The sequence below is a fragment of the Elgaria multicarinata genome, chromosome 1 (assembly GCF_023053635.1).
Source record: "Elgaria multicarinata webbii isolate HBS135686 ecotype San Diego chromosome 1, rElgMul1.1.pri, whole genome shotgun sequence".
Classification (NCBI taxonomy): Eukaryota; Metazoa; Chordata; class Lepidosauria; order Squamata; family Anguidae; genus Elgaria; species Elgaria multicarinata.
Genome location: NC_086171.1, coordinates 180,000,099 through 180,022,881, shown reverse-complemented (window position 1 = coordinate 180,022,881; position 22,783 = coordinate 180,000,099). Strand labels below are relative to the sequence as shown.

The following is a 22,783-nucleotide window of genomic DNA, read 5'->3' as shown; positions in this document are numbered from 1 at the left end:
AAAAAGATCTTGGGGTTGTGGTGGTCAGTACAATTAAAACGTTGACCCAAGCCCCGTCTTTATGGTGGCGCTTTGGCACCATGAGGCGCCTTGCTCCCGCACTTGCATTCCTTCCTGGCATCTGCACGAGAAGGAACACAAGTGCTAACTTTCCCGGTCTTTAAAAGTAAAAATAAAATAAAATGGGGGGGGGAGGAAAGGGGCCATTTCTCCCCCCTTTTTATTTTATTGTATTGTCTGTAGCCCTGTTCCTCCCCCCCATTTTTTTTTTTTTACTTTTACAGGTGTGGGTCTTTGATCCCCATGTATTGTCCAGAAGCTTTCATGGGAAAAGAAAATGGGAGTACCTAGAAGCTCTCACTTTGCTTTGAAGGGATCCCAGCTGCCCATAAGAAAGTGTGTGTGTGTGTGTGTTTAAAAGGAGTCAGGGCGCTTTGTCAGCAACCAAGAAAGGTGTCCAAGGGTGCACTGGTACCCATAGGCGCCATGTTGTCTGCCCCTGGCCTATCTAGTCCAGCATTCTATTCCCACAGTAGCCAACTAGATGCCTAGGGGAAGCCCGCAAGCAGGGCTTGAATGCAGTAACACCTTCCTTCTTGTGCTCCCCAGCAAGTGGTACTGAGAGGCATACTGCCTCTAATACTGGGTGTGATATATACCACAATGAGTAGTACTCATTGATATCCTTATCACCCATAAGCCTTTCTAGGCAGTGCTCAGCTGTGTGAATAATCAGCATAAGGCTTTAATAAGCACAGGCAAGCATAGAGAGGCAGGAGCTCGGCCTACTTGTGACAGAGGGTGTTGTGGTCTCAGTGAAATGCCCCTGCATGGTCTGATAACAAGATGGGATTCTGAAATAACATCTTTGTACCTCGTGGCTGTGTCTTCTTCTCCATAGGGATCACCAGAGTTCCTTGGTCGAGCCTTTGCTACACCTCAGGTGAAGCTGGTAGATGAGCCATACAGCAAACCTTCTCTCCAGTTTTTTGACATTTATAAAGGGCATAAAGCAGCTGGTGAATTAATTGCTGTCTTTGAGCTGATTGAACTGGATTATAGTGGCTACTTAGAGGTAAGTAGACTCAAGGAGATACTTGGCAGCTTGAATAGGCTGAGAATATCCCTACTGGGCACTGGATGCGTGGTAAATAGTGTATATCCAAGTCATACTAAACTCCAATGCCTGCTTAAACCCCAGTGAACAGACAGACTGAGTAAACAGAAGTAAGACCTCAGAAGTCAGCATAGGGTTGCAGAGCACTTCTTTCCAGTTCGCTGTTTTAGGGGGGATCTACACTACTGCTTTTAAAGCGCTTTGAAAACGTTTTGAAACCTGTATATGCAGTGTGTCCTGGGCCCCAACAGTTGTCAAAACTGTTATAAAGCGCTTTAAAGCGGTAGTGTAGATCCCCCCACAGACTTTAAAACAAAGCTTCTGAGTGACCACACTATTAAAAGTCAGTTCTACATGTGTTTACTCAGAGGTAAGTCTCTCTCTGTTCAATGGGGATTGCTCAAAGGTAAGCATGCATTGGATTTTAGTATGACTTGGATATAAATGCAGTTGAAATCAAAGGGATTTACTCTTGAGTAAGGGAACTAGCAGATCTCTATTTTATGAACTGAAGATGCACAGCTTCTCATTATCAAAGTAAAGGAAATTTGATCCTTTACAAATGCAAACAGGTGGGATTTTGCATTGGTGGAGTATCAGGGAAATGGTTTAAGGGGAGGGAATGTAAAAAATTCCTAAAAAATCAAAGGATAAACCAATCTGATTCATCCTTGGCATGCCAAAAGCTCTACTTAAGAGCCGTGAAGGCCCCAAATTTCATCTCTTTATCTTTAAAAATGAGGGAGCTGTGGGCAAAGAGGTTGAGTTTGAAGCAATAAAAGGTCCATTCATTCAAACATTGGACACAGAGTGCTGGTGGAGGAGAACTGCCCCACCCTCCCCTTTCATCAGCAAGACTCCATTCAAAGCACACGCCCCCAACAAAGGAACAAGCGAGGGGACAGTACTACTTGGAGGCTTATGGGCGCGTTAAAGTCACTTGGGGGAAATAATCTAGACTATCCTCACACCAAAATAATATGCAAAACAAAGGAAAAGAGGTGAAATGGGTGCAGGACAGGGACAATGTCATGTGAGTCCTGCACTGCAAAACCAGATCCCAGGCATGGAAAGAGTGTGTTAAACCACTGGTGGGATGGTGCTCCACATCTCAGTCTTTGGCCAGTGTATGCAGCCCCTTTACTCCTCCCTTGGTGTGAACTGGCAAACAACCAGGAAGTGTTCAATGAAGTATAGTTTCTTTTTTTATCCCCATCAGGAAACTATGGTTAACAGCTTTGAAACAATCCAGGATATTAAGCCATAGTTTGAAGTTGGTTTAATATCCTGGGTTGTTCTGAAGTGGTTAACTATAGCTTCCTGGTTCTCATAAAATGGGAAACTACAATTAATTGAAGACTTCTCTGTTTGTTTGCCAGCTCAAGTGAAGGGACGATTTAAGAGGCTGCATGCATGTGCAAAACGCTTGTTCATATCTCACTTTATTAAATCAAGATACCTTCTTTTAAACTGCTATGTAGCCTGACTATTGTCTTCTACCCAGCCATCAGTGCCTAATGATGTAGATCCCAAGGAACCGGAATATTTGGGGGACCCCCGTTCTGGACGATTCATTATTCCTGATGGAATCCGACCAGTCCTTAAGGAATTTCGCATAGAGGTAAAATTCTTCCCCCCTTTCCTTCTTTCTGAAGATATTTTAGCAAAGGAATTGTTTAATTTAATAATTGTTTACCTATTCAAGAAGACCAGCCAGGGGCGGGGAGAGATGTATTTTCAGTGTTTGGCATTAATATCAGCCTTAGTCAAGGTCTTTGTGCAGATATTATGACAAATGTGTTAATAGGTTTGAGAGTAAAATTTCCATGCAAGTCTGATTGTGCCCTTGCAGCACAATATGGATATTTAAAATGTAGGAATGTTTATTTAAAAACAAGGAAGCTATAGATTAAGATGCCTGTTCTGAAACTTTTTGCACCTTTTCAATTTCCCCCCCCATTTGGTTAAAGGGTGAAAAGTGGTGGGGGGAGTCTAGGTTGTAAGGAACTCCTCTGGAAAGATTATGTTGGAGCTGGGAGGTAATTCGTAATCTTTTAGAATTGTAGATTCATCACTTGATTGAGTATTCTGGAAGGAATACAAAACCAAAGTCTAGATTCTTGCCCCAAGGTAGAGTTATCCATACATTCACCATCTAGATTAAACCACAGTAATGTAGGCCATGTGCTTCAAACATAAATTAGAAATGAGTAGGTGAATGTTGTACTTGCTTTTTAATCTGGGAAGCAGCTATGAGTTGGCACTGGGGAAGGCATTTCAATGGTGTTTGAGGATAGAATTTTAGAGAAAGAGAATGTCAGTACCTGTTCTCAGTTCCCGGGAAGAGCTGACACTTTTTCCCTTTCTTTCTTAGATCTTGTTTTGGGGCCTGAGAGATCTGAAGCGTGTGAACTTGTTTGAAGTTGACCAGCCACAGGTGATCATTGAATGCGCTGGGAAGAAAGTAGAATCAGAAGTGATGACAACTTACAAAGAGAACCCAAATTTCAATGAACTTGTCAAATTCGTTAATGTGGTGAGTAGAAATTGGGATACAGATTCCAAAGCTTAGGATCTGCAAGCTTTTCCTTGGGATAACTTCAAAAGCAGAGTTGGACAGCAGTAATCCAGGAGCTACCATTGTCCCATTTGCTCTCCACACATACACATTTCTGTTAAACGATGTTCTCATCACTGAGGACTTTGAGGTTTCCATATGATTGATTATTGGTGGAAATGGCTGAGAAATGATCTGCTTGTTGTTGAATGGCAGGTAAGTAGTCTAGAGCAGAGTTGAAGACTTCTGCTATTGTACCTGTGGAAGCTTCTATCATGAAGCAGGCTGTTGCCTATGAAAGCTCATGTCATAATAAACCACCTCTAGTCTTTGAGGTGTTACAATGCTTTTCTAAAATCTGTTTTGTGACACTTAATTGGCTTTTTCACAGGAGCTTCCAGAGCAGGTGTATTTACACCCACCTCTAAGTATTTTCGTGGTTGAGAAGAGAGCCTTTGGACGCTCCGTCATGGTGGGAACTCACATAGTTTCCCATATTATGAAATTTGCTCCTAAAGAGCTGGATGAGTTGGAAGAGGAAACAGATAGCCCATCCAAGAGTGAGTCTTTACAATCTGATTTCTTTTAGGGCACCTTCCTAGGAGGTGGGATAGTGTGTCAACATCTGCTGAGTATGGCTCCTTTCACATTCTATTAGACCTACTCCACTGCCAGAAATCATATTCAATTTCTTGGCATCACTAAGCCAGGAGGTCAAAGAAAGCTATGCCCCAAAATGTTCAGGAAACCTACATCCAGGCAGCATAGTTCGAAAGAAATATGTTGCAAGACAAAACACTTCCAGTAATGAGGTTGCAGGGACATCCTAGGCTTTTGTGTTTTGGAACCCAGACTCACTTCTGCCTTGTACTTAGGTTCTTGGGAAAGTTAGTTTTCTTTTAGTCTCTTCAGTTGTCCTTCTGAGGGATGGGTATTTTGTGACTGGCCATGCCCGTTATGGTAGCCATTTTGTGAATGGGAAGAGCCCCCTCATGGCAGCCGCTTCCATCATTCCAAATATGCCCACTGGCCCAAAGAGGTTGGCAACCCAAAGGGAATTTTAAGATGGGTCTGGCCAATGGTCTATCTGAATGCAACGTCCTTTCTCTTTGCCACCTAGTTTATAAAAATGTTCTGGATAGATGACATAACTGGTTAGTAAAGTTGAAATGATGCAAGAAACTAAAGAACATATTCCTATTACATACATGATTTGTTCTGTTTTCTTTCAGAACGCAAAGCCTCAGCTCGCCCCAACATCTCCCAGTCAGTGATGAATCTCGGTGCAGCTGCTGGGCACACTGTGATAAACATTGGGGCAGCTGCTGGCAAGACTGTAATAAATATTGGTGCCGTTGCTGGTGACATAGGTAGCAAAGTAAATCCTCTTAAGCTTGTAAAGGTGAGTGCAGCAAAGATTAAGATATTCACTGATTCTGCTATTTAAGGCATTTGTGGCTCATAGGAAATATCTTCCTAGTTCCATCCTGCAGAAATGAGATTTCCACAAATCATTGAGAAATCTTATTTATTTATTTATTTATTTATTACATTTTTATACCGCCCAATAGCCGAAGCTCTCTGGGCGGTTCACAAAAAGCTCTCTGGGCGGTTCACAAAAATCTTAGTATGTTCACTGGTGGGGTTTTTTACTAAGTAGTACAACGGGAAAGAGAAATGGAGGGATATAAGCGGGGATATCAATATGAATGGATGACAGTAGCACAGATCCTCATAGATTTAAGTAAGGTTCCTAGGGAAGGCTGTCCATCACTTACCTTTCCCACCACAAATGGGGGAAGGCAGAGAAAGTATTTCGCTATTGCTTTATCTAGCACTAGGCATGGGGGTGAAGGAGTGAGACTTCATGCTACACATGTGCCTGTGGTTTCCCAGTCTTTCATCTGCTCCATGCAAAGAGTTTTTGTCTTTTCCCTCTTTGGGGAAAGAGCCCTGTAGCAGCTGTGGATGGTAATATTGATTAGGGAATTTCTGCCATGTTTCCTACACTTATAATCCTTACAGCTCATTCATTTAGGAATTGGTGATGTGATTAATTCTCTATCCACTATCTACACTATAGGGTTTCTTATTAGATGTGTTTTAGCCAGTCTTGTTAAAATATAAAATTAAAAATGGTTGCTCTTTTAACAAAAATATACAACTTTTCATTAAAATCAGGCTCCTTGCTAGAGGAATGGTATTTATTTAAAATATTTGTAGGCTGCCTTTTAGGGTCAAACCTTCGTAACGCAGCAGGATGCTGTTGGAAGCAGGATGCTGGGCTAGCCCCACCTTCCCCAATCTAGAGGGAACCATGTTGGGGAAGGCTGGGCTGGAGTGGATTTTGGGTCCAGTCCAGGTGAGCTCTTCTGATGTTCCCACATGCCCTTGATGGGTTGAGATACTTTGTCATTTACCCTCAGGAGCCTTTGAAGAAACTCCCTCTTGATAAACTGATGCCAAAGGAGGAAGAATTTGAGGAGGAGAAGCCTGAGAAGGAAGAACTGGATTGGTGGTCTAAGTACTATGAATCATTAAAGGAATTAAATAACCAGGTAATTGATTGGTATTCTATGATGATGTATTGTATTGTATTGAGATGGAGGAGAGTCGTCTCCAATTCTACTGGAAACAAGGTGCTCTCCAACTCTGTTGGGAACAAAGTCCTCTCCATCTCTATTGGAAACTCAAAGACCTTTCCAGCTCTTTTGGATCACAAGGCTCTTTCCAGCTCTATTGATTGGTTTTAAGGTTGGGCTTTGGATAATAGAAGGACTGCTAAAGCCACCCTCCCCTAGTCTGGTGCCCTCCAGATATTTTTGACTATAGCTCCCATTAGCCCCACCCAGCATGACCAGTGCTTTGGGATAGTGTGAGTCATAGTCCAAAACACCTGGAAAACACTAGGTTGGGAAAGGCTGGCTTAAGTGGGCAAATGTTCCAAAGAGTTCTGGCTCTGTCAGGGAAAATACTGTCCAAGTACATTTCCTTTTGTTACAGAGTTTTCTCTATATAACCTGGATTCTTCTGGAAGCAAAGAGTCCCTCGGGAATCAGAGCTTTACTTCTCTGCTCCCTGTGAGAGATGATGCCATATAGAAGCTGCAAATTTTGTTCCCGAGGCTTTCTAAGCTCCACCCGATGAGCGTTTTATTACACGCTCATTACTTGGCACTCATAGAGTTTGCTCAGGTCCTTCCGCCCCTTCTGGCCTTCCTTGCGTGACAAAAACCCCACTCATTAAGTCTGATGCAGATGTATTTTTAAACACGGAATTGCTGCTCTTTCCTGCTGTGTGCAGAAGCAGCAGCGCCATTAGAACAGTGGACTCAATGGGCATCGTGCTCGTTGAGTACTTCCTCTTCTTGAAAGAGGAAGTAACTTGAGGAAGGAAAACATGGGCTGAGAAGCGAGGTAGGGAGCATGTTAACCCCTGGTGTGATGGAGCTTAGAGTTGCAGTTGAGAGAGACTGGGACAAGATTATGGTGGAGTGGAGAGCTAAGTTGGAGCTCTGGAGGCAACTTTCAGGTGCACCAGACCCCTCCTAGAAACCTATTGGGGAACAGAAATCTTCTGAAGTGTTAATGCTGAGATTCCCCATCTATGCTCAACCTGTATATATGTATAAATAAACCATATAGCACAAAAATGCCATAAGCCTCCAGTACTTCATTCCAAGCAAATTGAAACCCAAAGTAATGCTTGCACCCCTCAAGTGTTCAGTTTGAGGAATTGGAGTCTGAGGGCGTAACAGTATTCACAATATGGGGCTAAGATAGGGAACCCCAACCTTTTCTTGGTCAGTGCTCACATTTGGAATGTTGAGAGTGTGTTGTGGGTGCTCTCACAAAATGGCTGACATAAGGGACTTGCCCATTCATACAATGGCTACTAGTGACTGGGATGGCCAGTCACAAACACTCATTTCCCAGAAGGCAAACTAAAATAAACGTAACTTCTCCAAGTATCTAAGTACATGGTAATGGTGGGGGCTGAGCTCCAAGATGTCAAACGGTTCTTTTATGCCAATTAAAGATGGCACTGAGGGCAGCATTTCATTTAGCAATATGCCAGCCTCCCAGTTAAAAAATAAAATAAAGAAATAAAATATTTTAATTTTAATTTTTGTGAACCACCCAGAGAGCTTCGGCTATTGGGCGGTATAAAAATGTAATAAATAAATAAATAAATAAATAAAAATCAGGAGGGGCACCACGTTGGAGACCCCAGGGATAAGATGTGAAGCAAATGCCTGCAGTATAGAGAACTGCAAAGGACAGATAGTAGGAAAGAAGCATATCCACTCAGAAGATATGTACAATAACTGCATCTGATTAATCTATGATGTTCTAAAACAAACCATGATCCTTTAAAAATGGCATTAATTCAAGAAAGTCCTTCTGCATTTATTTTGCTGCAACCATACTGTTTACTTAGCAATAATTTGTGAGGAAGGCAGAAATAAAAGGAATAATAATGGCATGCTGTTCTGCTTGCAGAGCCTCCTTCGTTGATTTCTTCTAGTTACCCTTGAGTTTTATGCTCTGTGTATATTCTTTTCTCTCTAAGATAACTGGCTACTTTTAAAAATCAATGGTGAGCCTTAATATGACACTGCCAGCTATTTTATTGATTTTTGGTGCTATGTGCTTTCAGATGTATTTATATCTAGATCCTTGTAGAAATTCATTTGCTGGATTATTAACCTGTCAGGAAGCATGTTGACTTAACTTAGACTATTTATTTTCTTGGCTCACACAACTCCATACAACTATTTTTGCCCTTGAATAGTTCTAACCAGGCTTCATAATAGAGATAGATCCATTCCCTATCCCCAAAATGCACATTCCTATGCAAAGTATCTTAGCCTGCTATTCTATAACTGCTTACCTGAGAGTAAGCCTCACTGAACTCGATGTGCCTTACTTTTGAATATACATGTATAGAATTTCAGTGTGTTATTAAGACTATGGAAACTTTTTGTTGTTATTGTTATTATTATTATTATTTACTGAGCACCTAAAATATAGGCACTGTCCAGAACAATACCCAACTAGGCTTCTAATCTAGTATAGAAACAAAATCATAATACAAAATAATTAGAAACTGGAAGAAGGGAAAGAGACTACTGAAATGTTCTACCTATTCTTATTATTACACAATTAGTATTTTCTGTCTAGTTATTTTTAGCATTTTGCTGCAAAATACATCCAGCACTTGTAGTAGAAGATTTGTTAAAATAGTGGAATAGTAGAAACTGATTGACATCTGTCACAGTGTGATTAATGGTCATTCTCTTATACAGACTCTTAGTGATGATGAAGAGGATGACCCAAATGATCCAGGTGAGTTCTTCATACTGTACAAATTACCAGAACAAAAACTTTCCAGATCATCTGGTGTTCAAAAAACATAGCTCAGCCTTCCTCAACTGGTTTGGCCTGCGACTCCCATCAGCCACGCTGGCTCAGGATGATGAGGTTGTAGTCCAACACAACTGGAGGACCCCAGATTGGGGGCCTATCTATTCTTAGAGCTATGGGATAGACCCTTTCTAGAATCCATTTCCTTTATGGGGGGCTATCTATATGTGGAGAAAGCTCCGCGGTGGGTACGAATCTGCGCTTCGTCAGTTATATGATGCAGCTGCAGATTTGCAGCCACTGTGGGGCTTTCCTGCAAAGCTGTGTATTGAAAAAGTTGGGGCTTACCCCAGCTTTTTCGGTGGGAGTGAGGTCAGTATGGCTCTTCCAGGGCCAATCCGTGTGTGGGGCGGTCCTGGTGGGAGGTGACCAGTGATTGATTGCCTTCCACCAGGAAGAGGGCAGGGGTACCCGGATGACCGCTGTAAACCCCATGCTTCCTCCTTACCTGACACCACCCCAGCTAAGAAAAACCACAGGGTGGGGGCGGAGCTTGGCAGCCATGGCGGTGGCAGGTTTCTTCTGAGGCTCTGAGCGGCGTTGCCGGAAAAAGCAATTATCTATTTTTTAATGGGCATAAATCTTTGAGCAAACGACAGGAAATGATTATAAAAGCTATCGGAGCTGGAAAGTGTTGAGAAGAGCCGATGGGATGAGGTGAGCTTGACGGAATGTCTTTATAAACTGCAGAGGCGAAACCGAAAGTAACATGATTGATGTCGCAGTTTGAAAAGAAAGAACTTATGCTTGTTAGACGTTGATCTGATTTACAGCGATCCTCACTTCTCATCCTTTATCTTAAGTTGGAAAGATTGAAATACTGGCTTTGAAGTTGTTTGCTGTAATCTTTGTAAAGTGGAAAGTGGAAGCTGTTTGCGGTGTGCCGAGAAGGGGGGGGGGGTGAAGGGGAAGAAACAGCATTCTGTGAGGGAGATGTGGGATTTTGAGAAACTGTGAATGATTGGATCTGATCCCCTCTAGTGAATGCTGTTGTGAACTGAATATATTTCCTCCCCCTCGGGAAGAAGGTGGTGTGTTTGGCACATAGAAGAGAAGCCAGTAAAAGTTGCTAAGGAAGTGGGGGCTCTAAGATTTATGCCCTACTCAGAAGGGTCCTATGTCCAACATTAAAAAAAAGATTAAGAAGTGGGAAAAGTTGAATATACAAAAAAAGAAACCTTCAAATCATAATTTAACCCACCTCTCCCACCTGGAAGATACAGCCCCTGGAACAGACCAGGAAGACGAAGTTATAGACCCAGTTTCTTTGGATACAGTACCAAATAAAGAAAAGAATATGGCTGAAGGGGGAAAAGCAATGGACAGCAACTTTCCCTCCCTAGCAGAAATTAAGGCAGTTATTGTAGAGAATAATATCATCATTTTAAAAAAAAGGATCTGCAAATGAATGAATTTAGACAACAAATGCGTGTTCTTTCGGATAAGGTCTTCAAAGATTGTTTAGTTCCAAAAATAATGGAACTTTATAATAGGATATTATCAGGAGAGAAGATACCTGAATCATGGGAACATTCAGTGATAATTCTGATCCCAAAACCAGATAAAGATTTGACTAATCCCGATTCTTATAGACCTATTTCTTTAATAAATCAGGATGCTAAAATTTTTACATCTATTATGGCCAAACGGCTAAATAAATTTTTGGCAGAATATATAGGAGCAGATCAATGTGGGTTTGTGGTAGGAAGGCATATGCATAATTTAGTGGGTAGAGTTTTAAATGTAATAAATGTAATAAAAAAAGCAAATATTAAGGCAGGTATTATGGCATTAGATATTTTTAAAGCTTTTGATTGTGTGAGCTGGCAGGCACTAAAGAGTATTATAGATAAATTGGGATTTGGAAATAAATTTAAAAATGTAATAGAACAGCTATATTCCCAAAATACGGCGGTAGTGGTGGTAAATGACGGACTTACTGAAAAGATACGACTAGCCAGAGGAACAAGACAAGGATGTCCGCTCTCACCGGTCCTGTTTGTAATGGTTATGGAAGTTTTGGCGAAGGCACTAAGGGAGGATGAAGAGTTAGAAGGAATTGGAGAGGTAAGGGAAATAAAGTTAAACATGTTTGCGGATGACACTTTATTGACCATTAAGAATCCATTAAGAAAATTAGAAAGAATTAAATATCAGTTGAGGGAATTTGAGGAAATTACAGGGTTAAAAATAAATTGGTCTAAATCAGAGATGATGTTGTTTAACTATACCAAGAAGGAAGAAAAGGATTGGGAATTTAAGGGAATGGAATTGAAAGTTAAGAATGAGATTAAATATTTGGGAATTAAAATTACAAAAAATTTAGAGAATCTTGAAAAGGAAAATTTAACGAGGTTAAAGAAAGAGGTATTAGAGAAATTGGAGAAATATAAAAGATTAAATTTATCTTGGTTCGGAAGAATAGCCTTAATAAAAATGAAGATATTAGCTAAAATTAATTTTGTATTTAGAATGTTACCTATAAAAATATCAGAAACCGAGATAAAAAGTTGGCAAAATATTATTAATAAATATTGTAATGGAGAAAAGAGCAAGAGTGAATAAAAATAATTGGTACCTAAGCCAAAAAAAGGGGGGAATGGGTCTCCCAAACATAAAATTATACTACGTAGCAAATAGATTAAGACATGTTGTAGAAGCAATTATGGGAGTAGGAGATTTATATTGGATGGAAGAAAAAACCATAAATAAGGTAGAGATGAATTTGGAGAATGTTTTTTTTAAAGACGGAGGAAGAAAGTGGGTTGGAAGTATAGATAATCCACTCCTGAGGACTCAATGGGAAATTTGGAGTAAATTTAAAGGGAAGCTGCTTCCGAGCAACTCTCCCTTAGCACCGATAATAATGTTAAAGAATTTCCCAGAGGATCTAAAGGGTAGATTATGTAAAATATTAAAAGAGAAAAATAAAATAAGATTAAAGGATTGGGTAAGAGATATTAAAACAAGAGAGGATATGGAAAATTTGTTAAAGGAGAAGAAGCTATCTTGGTTAGAATATGGTCAATTAGAGCAATGGAATAAAAAGTGGATTAAAGATAATAGAATGTGCAGAAAGATGACGAGGTTTGAAGAATTAGTAGTAAGTAAGGAGGAAGGGAAAGGAGGGAGTATAGTTTCAAAAGGATTAATGAGTGAAATATATAAAATATTGTTAGAGAAGGAGTTTAGAGAGAATACAGAGAAAATGGTTTGGGAATCAGATTTGAAGATACAAATAGGGCGACAGAGCTGGGAGGGACTATGGAAACAAAGAGTGTTGAGAAGTTTATCAGTAAGAATAAAGGAGAATTATTTTAAAATCCTATGGAGGTGGTACCTAACCCCGGTTAGATTGAATAAGATAAGTGATCAACATTCAGCAAATTGTTGGAGAGGTTGTGGGGAAAAAGGAACGTATTTACATATGTGGTGGCAATGCAAATATGTACAAAGATTATGGAAGATGGTGTTCTCAGAAATTGAAGAAATAGTGGGAATGAAAATAGAACAAACACCAAAAATAGCATTGCTGTCACTATTTGAAGATATAAAGTGTGGAAAAGGAACTATAGAGCTGATATCGAATTTGTTGGTTGCAGCACGACTGATGGTAGCTAGGAACTGGAAGGTCCAAGGGGAATATTCTATTGAGGAATGGTACAAAGAAGTATGGGATATAGCCATTAATGATAAACTGACATGTAATATTAAGTGGAGAAAAGGCGTAACTAAAATAAATGAGTTCGAAGGAATTTGGAAACAGTTCCTAGTGTTTGTGTTTACTAAGGGAAGTGGGAAACCACCAGCAGAAGAAACGATTAGATTTTGGACTCAAGAATGATCCCGAGGTGGGGGGTGCACTTTTATGTTAAGAACGAAGATGTTGTAGTATGATAAGGTATATGTAATAGTTTTTGATATTTGTACTCAACAATCATTCAATATGTATGCAGCAGATATTTGATGTTTTTTTTTCTTATTGTGTTTTGTTTCAGTTATATTTTGGTAATGTTTATCTATGTTTATATAGTGTTGAAAATGAATAAAAATTTAAAAAAAAAAAAGAAAAAAAAGAAAAACCACAGGGTTTGGGGGGAAGGCAGTGCCAACTCAGCCTCGTGAAAACAGGACTGAGGAGAGAGACAGAGGGTGTTATCAGACGAGCATTTATTGCATGCTCGTTGCTGGGCACTCACGGATTTTTGCGGGTCCCTCTCATGACATTGTCTACATCCCGCGTGCCTCCTGCCCTTTCTAGCCTTCTTTGTGCAACAAAAAAATACCCCTGTAAGAACTTGCTGCTATCTCGTGCTGTGTGTAAGAGAAGCAGCATGATCAAAATGGCCCATAGAATGGCCCACGTGCATGTTGTTTACTTCATCTTTGAAATGGGAGAAACACGTGGGCAGAGAAGTGACAGTAAGGAAACGTAATTTCCCCCGTGTGATGACACTCAGAGAGACTAAGGCAGGATCTACACTACTGTTTTTAAACCGTTTATAACAGTAGTGACAACTGTTGGGGTCCAGGTCACACTCCATATATAGTTTTCAAACCGTTTTCAAAGTGTCATATCCTGCTTGGTGTAGACCTGGCTTGGTGCAGAACTGGCGTCATACAGAATGTAAATGTACAGAATCAACACATATTATAACCATACATGCTATCCATGCTTGTTTCACAACAACATCAGTTCAGTCTTTCAAAACCTTCTCTCTTTCTCCCCACCCCACCCCACTTTCATAGCAACTCTGTTAGCCAAATCCAAACTGCTTCGTTCAGATTTCATCATACACATAGGGCTGGTTCACACATTATCCACTTAATAAGCCTCATGCAGATAGACAGCTCCAGGTTTCTGCAATATCCCCTTGTTCTGACAGTTTATACAAATGCCTAGCAAAGAGAAAATGGCTGCCAGGGTGGCCAGCAAGGACAGTCATGGTTGAGCAGATGCTGAGGGCCCACACCCAAGCAGGGGTTCACTGACAAGAGCTGCCTGGGCTTGCTCCTCCTCTTCATCACTGCACCCTGCTTGTTCAAGGGCCTCTTGATCTGGCCCAGAAAACAGTGGTGGTGAGGAGTAGGAGCAGTAGATGCCACCACCTACTTGCTAACTGGTTCTCTGCCTGTGAAGCAAGCAAGCAGTAGTAATGATAAGAGAAAGGATGAGAATCAATAGCAGCTGGTGTTAATGGTGGTGAGGAGAAAGGAATGGGGCCCTTTCAGGGTGTCTTGCTCAAGCACATTCAAAAACCTGTAGCTGGCACTAATCGCTGCTGTGCATTCACCATCACTACAGTCTTGCTTTTTGATGCTAGAGGAGGTCACTGACATGGCTGCTTTACATCCTTGTTCACTTTTGCATCATCCACTTTCCCCACTGCTCCCAATGGCAAGCAAGAACGGCTGACACTAAAGAGGACAAAGAAGAAAAACAAGCAGTTCATTGACTTGACTGGCGGTTATTAAATGCCATTATAGGCAGAAGCTTTACAAGCTGAGCAGAACTCCCCATTAATATCTCAATATTTTATTTAGATGGAGGAAATTTCAACGTTGCTTCTCTTGATGTGGAAGTGGAAGAAGAAGTGGTTGTTGAAGCTGAGCCAGTCCGTCCCAAAAGGAAACTTATAGCCACATTAAAGGTAAGTCTTCAAAGGTGAAAGTTATACATAAGTTATACATAGTTATAAGTTATACATAAGTTATACATAGATAAGTCATATTGCCACATTTCAATGCCACGTCTCCGCATTTCATATTATGCATATCATTTTCTAATTTTGCAAATCTAGTACATTAATTTGGGCAGTTCCATATTGCCATATCTCACCTCCACACCACACACAACATTGCATATTAGAATTGTTGTTTTTAAATGGATACTGTTGCTTTTATATTGTTTTTTTATGTTTTTGATGGTTTTTAAATTTTGTATACTTTTAATGTTTACCATTTTTAATTGTTGTAAACCGCCCAGAGAGCTTCGGCTGTGGGATGGTATATAAATGTAATAAAATAAATAAATAAATAAATAAATAAATAAATCACTTTCTAATTTTGTAGAACAAGTAAATTAATTTGGGCATTTTCATCTAATTATTTTGGATGAGCAAACCGAATTTCATGAAAATCCAGATTTAAATGGAATTACCCCAGAAACCATCTCTGTGTAGATGGGCCTCAAGAGTAGATTTTTGTGTGACAGGACTATGAGCTCGGTTCTGGTACTGAAAACAAATTCCTGGGCTGATCATGTGTTCAGAGGTACCCTTGTTTTTTAATTCTAAGAGTAAAGGCCCAATCCTATGCATGGTTAGAAAGAAAAAGGTCCTACAACTCCCAGCATTCCCTAGCTAACATGGATGTTTTTCCTGTCTAAACATGCATAGGATCATGCCCTAAGTCTCCCCCCCTGCCCCGGCCACTATTTTTCACATGGCTCCAGTTGGTGGACATTGGGATTCTAGTAAAATTGTGCACTGCCCAGAGAGCTTCAACTGATGGGCAGTATAAAAATGTAATAAATAAAATAATTTTTTAAAAAATGTAGAACCTGCAAACCTGACGTTTCGCTTGGAAAAAAGACTAAGTGGAGACATGATAGAGTGTACAAAATTATGCATGGTGTGGAGAAAGTGAATAGGGAGACATTTTCCTCCTCTCTCTTAATACTAGAACCCGAGGTCATCCTATGAAGTTGATGGGTGGGAGATTCAAGACAGATAAAAAGAAAGACTTCTTCACATCATGCATAGCTAAACTATGGAATTCGCTACCACAAGATGTTGTGATGGCCACCAATTTGGATGACTTTAAAAGGGGGTGGCTAAATTCCTGTTGGAGAAGGGTTTATGCTACCTCCAGTATCAGAGGCAGTAAGCCTATATTAACCAGTTGCCGGGGAGCACGGGTGGGAGGTGCTATTGCACCATGTCCTGCTTGTGGATCCCTAATTGACAGCTGTTTGGCCACTGTGTGAACAGAGTGCTGGACTAGATGGACCCTTAATCTGCTCCAGCATGGCTTCTCATATGCTCTTATGAGGTCTGCCTGCTCCTGCTTTATTATACGTAGTTCTCTGTATGTTTACGTTTCAGTGTGCTAGTATATTTATATCCCACTGTACAGCCTGAGAGTATTGTTTTAATTTTTGTGAACCGCCCAGAGAGCTTCGGCTATTGGGCGGTATAAAAATGTAATAAATAAATAAATAAATAAATAAATATTTCACTGTCTACTGAAGTAAAACTGCTACTGCTGAGGCTGAGCAGATACTGCAGAGAGAGAATGAGAGAGGGGAGTTCTTTAGATTAATGGGAAATCATATTTCCTTACGGGGGCTTTGCTTCCTGTTTCTCTTGTGTAATCATATGGGGCAGTATTACACAGCTGGAGAGGGATGACCACGTGGTCTTTAATGGAAAACATCCCTTTCTCTTGCTGATCATAGCCCTGAACGGGACAGCGCCCCCTAGTGGGTAGCTTGTAGTGCAACTTCCCTTGTATTTGGTAGGAAATCCCAAGATATTTCAACAGAATCAGGATATCACTTTAAAAACAAAACAAAACCGGAGTTACTGGGGGAAGGCGTGGAGGATGTGCAGGACGTTGCCAACATCTTCTAAAGGACCTGTGAACTTCCATGAGCGGCCAGTCATGGGCGTACCTTATTTCACTCACGTGAAGAAGCTCAGAGAAGCAGAGAGCTGCATGTGAAGACATCAGGAGCTGCCAGTAGCCCTTGGGCCTTGCAGTGAAGAACATCCACTTTAGGGAATAGTCCTTTGGATGTAGAACTTTTCTCTTCTGCACTGGTTCATATTAGCAGCTGATACGTCAAGGAAGCTCTAAAGCCACCATGCCTCTCATTTCAGATCTACAGTTCAGAGCTGGAAAATGAGTTTGACAATTTTGAGGATTGGCTCTGTATTTTTCCACTTCAGCGTGGGAAAGCAAATGAGGATGAAGATGGAAATGAGGAGGAGAATTTTGTGGGGAAATACAAGGTAATGAGTACTTTGAATCATATGAATTTTGACTTGCCAGTACCATAGAACATTTACAGCAAATTTTTTTAAAAAAGAATTAAAAACTGTTTTACATAATCTCTTGCACTGTTGCCACAGAAGAGTATAATATTGTAAGGGCACAATCCTATGCATATTTAGACCAAGAAAGGTCCTACATCTCCCAGCATTCCCCAGCCAGGATGGGAAACATAGGGCTTTTTTTCTGTCCAAACATTAAACCAAATGTTTAATGAAGGAGTAGGAGAACTCCATGCTTTAATTAATCTGGTTTCTGGCTGTGAGAACAAGATACGGTTAAAGTCATTTCACAATTAATTAAAATGTGTCAAATCATTTTCTGAGCATGCCTTTTCTAATACAAATTAATGGTTGTGAAAATAGAAACAAGGAAACAATTTATTCCAGATTAATTAATATAGAAAAGAGTATGTGATTTTACAATAACATTGTGTTAATTGCCAACTGTTTAGTTTTTGTTACTGGACAAAAGACTGAAATTCCAAATCTCTCTTTGGATGTTATATTTATTTTGGAACAAAGCCCTAAGAAATCAATGTTTCACAGTGCAGTCTTATACATGTCACTTCAGAAGTGAGCCTCATTGAGATCAGTGGGGCTTACCTCTAAGTAAGTAGGTATAAGATTGTAGCCTCAGTGACATGACCCAGTTATTTTTCAGACGCATAATGATCATTTAGGGCATTTTATTTGTAGACCTGAAAGAAGCAGCTTAGACTCTAAACTTTAGAACTACGCCTATTTTGAGATTTCCTTAAGGTAGAAAGTAAGTAGATAACACCTGCTAATATTTTCTAGGGACCATGTCATGAGATACTATGGTGAACAATTAGTTATCAGTCCTATTCAGACTTTATTATTCCCATGAAGTAGAGATGATGGGTTGAATCCAGAATTAGTCATGCTTAGACTAGACTCATTGAAATCAGTGGGACAAGGCCAACATGTCCCATTAATTTCAGTGGGACTAGTCTAACCATGACTAATTCTGGATCCAACCTGAAGTCCGAAGTACCTTCAGAAAATTTTGCTCTCAAATTCAAACATTCAGATTTCAATCAAGGTGCCTACCTTAGAGCTATCTAAATCACAAAGGGATACAAGAGGCTCCTGACTATAGAAGTTAACCTTTTTATGAGGGGCCAAGAGGAAACATGTTACTTTAGGGCAGGAGCCTTTGCTATGGGGTGGTATATAAATGTAATAAATAAATAAATGGCTTTGTTGTATCCCTGTTGCTATTTGGCATGAGAAACGCCTGAATTCTCTCTAGAATCAAGAAACTGGACCAAAGATATGTAAGATTATCTAAACTCTCTTGAGAATGTGACTACTAGTTTGAGATGAGCTAAAAAAAATCCTGCTAATATAGGGGGAAATTAAGATTGCTTCTGACATGTGTAGGTAGGGCTATTCAGAATATCGTTCAAGTAGAAAGGAAGGCATGGATTGCCACATTCTTGTGTAATCCTTTTATTGCAGGGTTCATTCTATGTATACAGAGCTGAGGAGGCAGGCGCAGAACACAAGATCTCCCAAGGAATCCCCAGAAACAGACCTATTAAGGTCCTTGTCCGAATCTATATTGTTAAAGTAAGTATTTTTTACTGACTTCCATGAGCCTTTAACCGTTTTCTGCGGTTACCAACACATGAATTCATAGCTATCCCATCAATGTAGACCTCTGACAATTGGGATTCTACTATCTCTATTGGCATCTTCTTTGAGCTATAGAAGGCTGATCTCCAAAGTATGTCATTGAAATGATAGAGATTCTATCCTTTCAATTCAAGTTGCTACTTATTGATCTCCTAATAACTGTGCTTTCATGAGTTAGAGATATTATTATAGAAGGAGCATCTTGAACTCCCGGACTCCTGTCTGCCTTCCAACAGTTTGTGACTGTTTGTGCTACAAATTGTGTGTGAGAGGATTCCCATTCTGAGAAGCAAGTTGGATTCTAAAAGGTTCTATATTTCACAGTGTCATCATTTATCCCAATACATCATAAGTCCATAAATGTAGAATTTATTCTTTCCCACTTTAGAATGCTGTAGTCCCATTGATGTTTCCTTGTCTTTGTTTTGGGGAAACAAGGGATTGGCTTACCTCTCAGCATCTAACAGTTCCATGTACTTGGGAAAAGTACCCCCCTCACACACACACACACAATCCTCCTTGGATTGCCTAGTGACTCTTAGGATTTTTTGCTTGTCCTGCAGCCTGAACTTTAGCGTCCTTGCTGGAGGTTTCTGAAACTATTGGTACTGCAGTCCCTTAACTGTGATGGATGTTGTTGTCTCTTCTCTTGCTTGGGTCTGATTGGTAGGAATTAATTTGTTGTTGAAGGGGAAAGTAGCTAATGTTTGAATGGCCCTGTTTCATGGGGTTGTAACTGGTGGCCTTTGGTTCCTTTGTAGTTCTATGATTTTATAATTGCTGATGTTTTGCTCATGCAACACCTAAATATAAGCATCATGTCAATTATTCTTCAGCAGTAGTAGTTATTCATGATGGTGCTTCCAGACAAATTTGTGGAATGCTTCTTCCTGCAGCTGCTATATGGCCCTGGGTCCTATCAACTATACAGTCTCATGTTATGTATTTTAGGCAACTAACCTGACTCCGGCAGACCCAAATGGCAAGGCAGATCCCTACCTTGTGGTTAGAATCGGGCAACAACAGAAAGACACCAAGGAACGATATATCCCAAAGCAGCTCAATCCAGTTTTTGGAGAGTAAGGATGTTATTTTATCTTGTATCAGAGTGACGTCTTCTTCACAATGCTTCTTGCAGACCATGCCTTATCTGTAGGTGACCCTGGGCAGCTGCATAAGGTCATCTATTTCAGAAGACACCCACACCCACAAGCACACATTGTAGATGCAAAAGGAAGGAATTTGTATTACTAACACCAACTAAGTGTACATATATGTGCTCTTTTGGAATGGCAGTGGAACAAAGAAGGGCAACGGGCTTGTTATTGAGTGTCTTTTTTACACAGTATGACCTTTGACAATTGGAGGGATCTTTTAAACATTGAGCACTGAGCCTGACACCTTAAAGGATAAGGGAATTTGTCGATTAAAGATACAGCTGCTTAACCAAGAAGTAATTTATTGAAAGGAATTAAAACATAAATTCAAAGGCAGGAGTCAGCAAGTACATAGAAAATTGCCTTATACTAAGTCAGCCCATTGGTCCATCTAGGTAGCCCAGTTCTGTTGACACTGACTGGCAGTGGCTTTCCAGGGGGCTGTCTATGCACAAGGAATGCCCCGCGGTGACTGTGAATCTGTGCTGAGTCAGTTATATGACGCAGACACAGCTTCACAGCCACTGTGGGGCTTTTCTGTGAAGCTGAGCAGTGAAAAAGTTGGGGATGTAGCTCCGGTGCCAATCCAGGGGCAGTCCCTGGTGTAAGGCGACTGGCGATTGGCCACCTTCTACCAGGAAGAGTGGGGGGGAAGCTCCAATACCAGGATGGCTGCTGGAAACCCTGCACTCCTTGGCTTTGGGTTTTGGAGGGAGGCAGTATTAACTCTGCGCCATGAAGGCAGCCCCCATGTTTTCAGGCAGGGATTTTTCCAGGCGTACCTGGAGATGCCAGGGATTGAACCTGGAACCCTGTGCATGCAAAGCATGTGCTCTACTACCAAGCTACAGCCCTTCCCACAGATTGAAGATAACAAGAGGATTCCTCTTACCACCTAATCCCAAAGCCCACAGTAGTCTCCAGGCCAGGGGATAGTGATTGGGGAGGGGGAGGTTCCTGGGAGAGAAATGAAGCTTCTTTGGGTCAAAAGAGTTGTAGTTATTGGGCTCTCAGGGTATGCCACATATCTGAGTTTAATTATTAATACTCAAACCATGGCTAAAAAAAGAGAGTCTAGCCTCAACTGGTACATCAAATCTAATATGAAGTATTTTCTAGTCTGGAAGTAAACTGGAATGACTATTCTCCTTCCAGATCAAGCAGGAAGGGGGAAAAAATAACAGGACACTGAATGCATTTGCCTGTTGACTGTTCTAGGGCTGGTATTCGGAGCATATTTGTAATTGTGCAAGTGATCTCCAGGGAGGGGAAGAGGTTAAGGGATTAGGCCCGGAGAACAATGTGCATACTAGAGAGGGGTGATGCCCTCATGCCATGTACACAGCTCTGTTTTGAGTGATGGGTAAAGACTTTTCCTGTGCTTTCCCCCAAACTGAAAGGGAGCCTCCTTTTCCAAAATTGGCAGAATATTAGGGCATTTCGCAACAGGCTGAAGCTCTCGGGGGCTGCATTCCAGTGGTGGGTAAGGCTGAAGGCAAAATGGGTGGGGTCAAACATATGAAGAATACCAACATATTTTAGCTTAAAGCGCTCATTGGCAGTAACTGAGCCCTTGGAGTAGAATCTCAACCTTTTAGAATGGGGTGAGGGGTAGGGACTATACGAAAGAATGGGTGGGGAACAGGTTAGGGGAAGGTGTTGGAACAAGGAGAAAGAGGCCATGGCCTCCTGGGGGGACCCCCAGAGAGCTGAATTTGGTACCAAGATTTGAAGTTCTCCAACGATTGCTGTCTAGAACCTGCTTTCATATGCTCTTTAGTTGCCCATTGAGATATCCTCTCTCTCTCTCTCTCTCTCTCTCTTTTTCTCATTCAGAGTGTTGGAGCTGAGCATCTCTTTCCCCATAGAATCAGAACTCACTATATCGATTTTTGACCACGATTTGGTTGGATCTGATGACTTAATTGGGGAGACAAAGATTGACTTGGAGAACCGATTCTACAGCAATCACAGAGCCAATTGTGGGGTGGCCTCGCAGTATGACACGTATGTACCAGAGAGTTTGGGTTGGCAAGGCAGTGGTGAATCCCTGTTGGCACTTCATTAGTATTTTTGTGTTATTATTTTGCAGAGTCTTGCCCTATTGAGTGGCCTGCAAGGGAGCCTTTTAATCAGCCTCCCACCATGGGGAATAATACCCAATGCGCTTGGCTCTACAGGAATGCCAGCACGAAGATGAAATAAACTAGCTTGTTGTCCAAGTCTACATCAATTAAAATGTAATAAGTCTGAACTTGTTCGTTCCTTACAGAGAAGGCTACAACATGTGGCGAGATGCTTTCAAACCCTCACATATTTTGGAGAGTTTGTGCAAAAAGAATGCACTACCCTCAGCTGAGTACAGGCGGGAGGAAGTCAAAGTAAACAACAAGATTTTTAAGATCCCTCCGGAGGCTTTTCCTGAAGGTACTGGTCCATGCTTTGGCGTGTAATGGTTGTTTCAACAACAAATGCTTCTGGAGACTGAACATCTCTTTCCATCAGATCCTGATGGTCATTTAATCAGGGCCTTGTAATTTTCTTGAAAATGTTCCGATCTGAACTAGGCTTAATTCATGCCATTTTCTGTTCGGTTTACAATTCAGGGATTTGCTTTCCTGGCTTTTCTGCTGCAGCAAGCAAATGCTAACCTAGATGAGAGTTTATTCTTTTAAAAACAAATTAAATAGTTCTACGTTTTTGCCTGCATTCTATTTTGTCTCATGCACTAAACGCTTCTATTTCTAGGAGTATAAAAACAGAGTAATTATTTCTAAATCAAGTGTGTTGCTGTAAATTTGACTTCAGTC

At 40.8% G+C, this 22,783-nt stretch overlaps 1 protein-coding gene across 1 annotated transcript in view; it reads left to right on the top strand.

Moving 5' to 3' along the window:
- Window positions 1-22,783, top strand: part of LOC134411013 (fer-1-like protein 4) — a 71,508-nt gene that overhangs the window by 33,926 nt on the left and 14,799 nt on the right. The window contains exons 26-38 of the mRNA XM_063144588.1: window positions 902-1,075; window positions 2,622-2,738; window positions 3,492-3,653; window positions 4,066-4,234; window positions 4,907-5,076; window positions 6,101-6,232; window positions 8,983-9,022; window positions 14,645-14,751; window positions 16,984-17,115; window positions 18,640-18,750; window positions 19,768-19,895; window positions 21,810-21,980; window positions 22,246-22,400. Coding sequence (XP_063000658.1) covers window positions 902-1,075; window positions 2,622-2,738; window positions 3,492-3,653; window positions 4,066-4,234; window positions 4,907-5,076; window positions 6,101-6,232; window positions 8,983-9,022; window positions 14,645-14,751; window positions 16,984-17,115; window positions 18,640-18,750; window positions 19,768-19,895; window positions 21,810-21,980; window positions 22,246-22,400 — 1,768 coding nt within the window. The remainder of the gene's footprint in view (window positions 1-901; window positions 1,076-2,621; window positions 2,739-3,491; window positions 3,654-4,065; window positions 4,235-4,906; window positions 5,077-6,100; window positions 6,233-8,982; window positions 9,023-14,644; window positions 14,752-16,983; window positions 17,116-18,639; window positions 18,751-19,767; window positions 19,896-21,809; window positions 21,981-22,245; window positions 22,401-22,783) is intronic.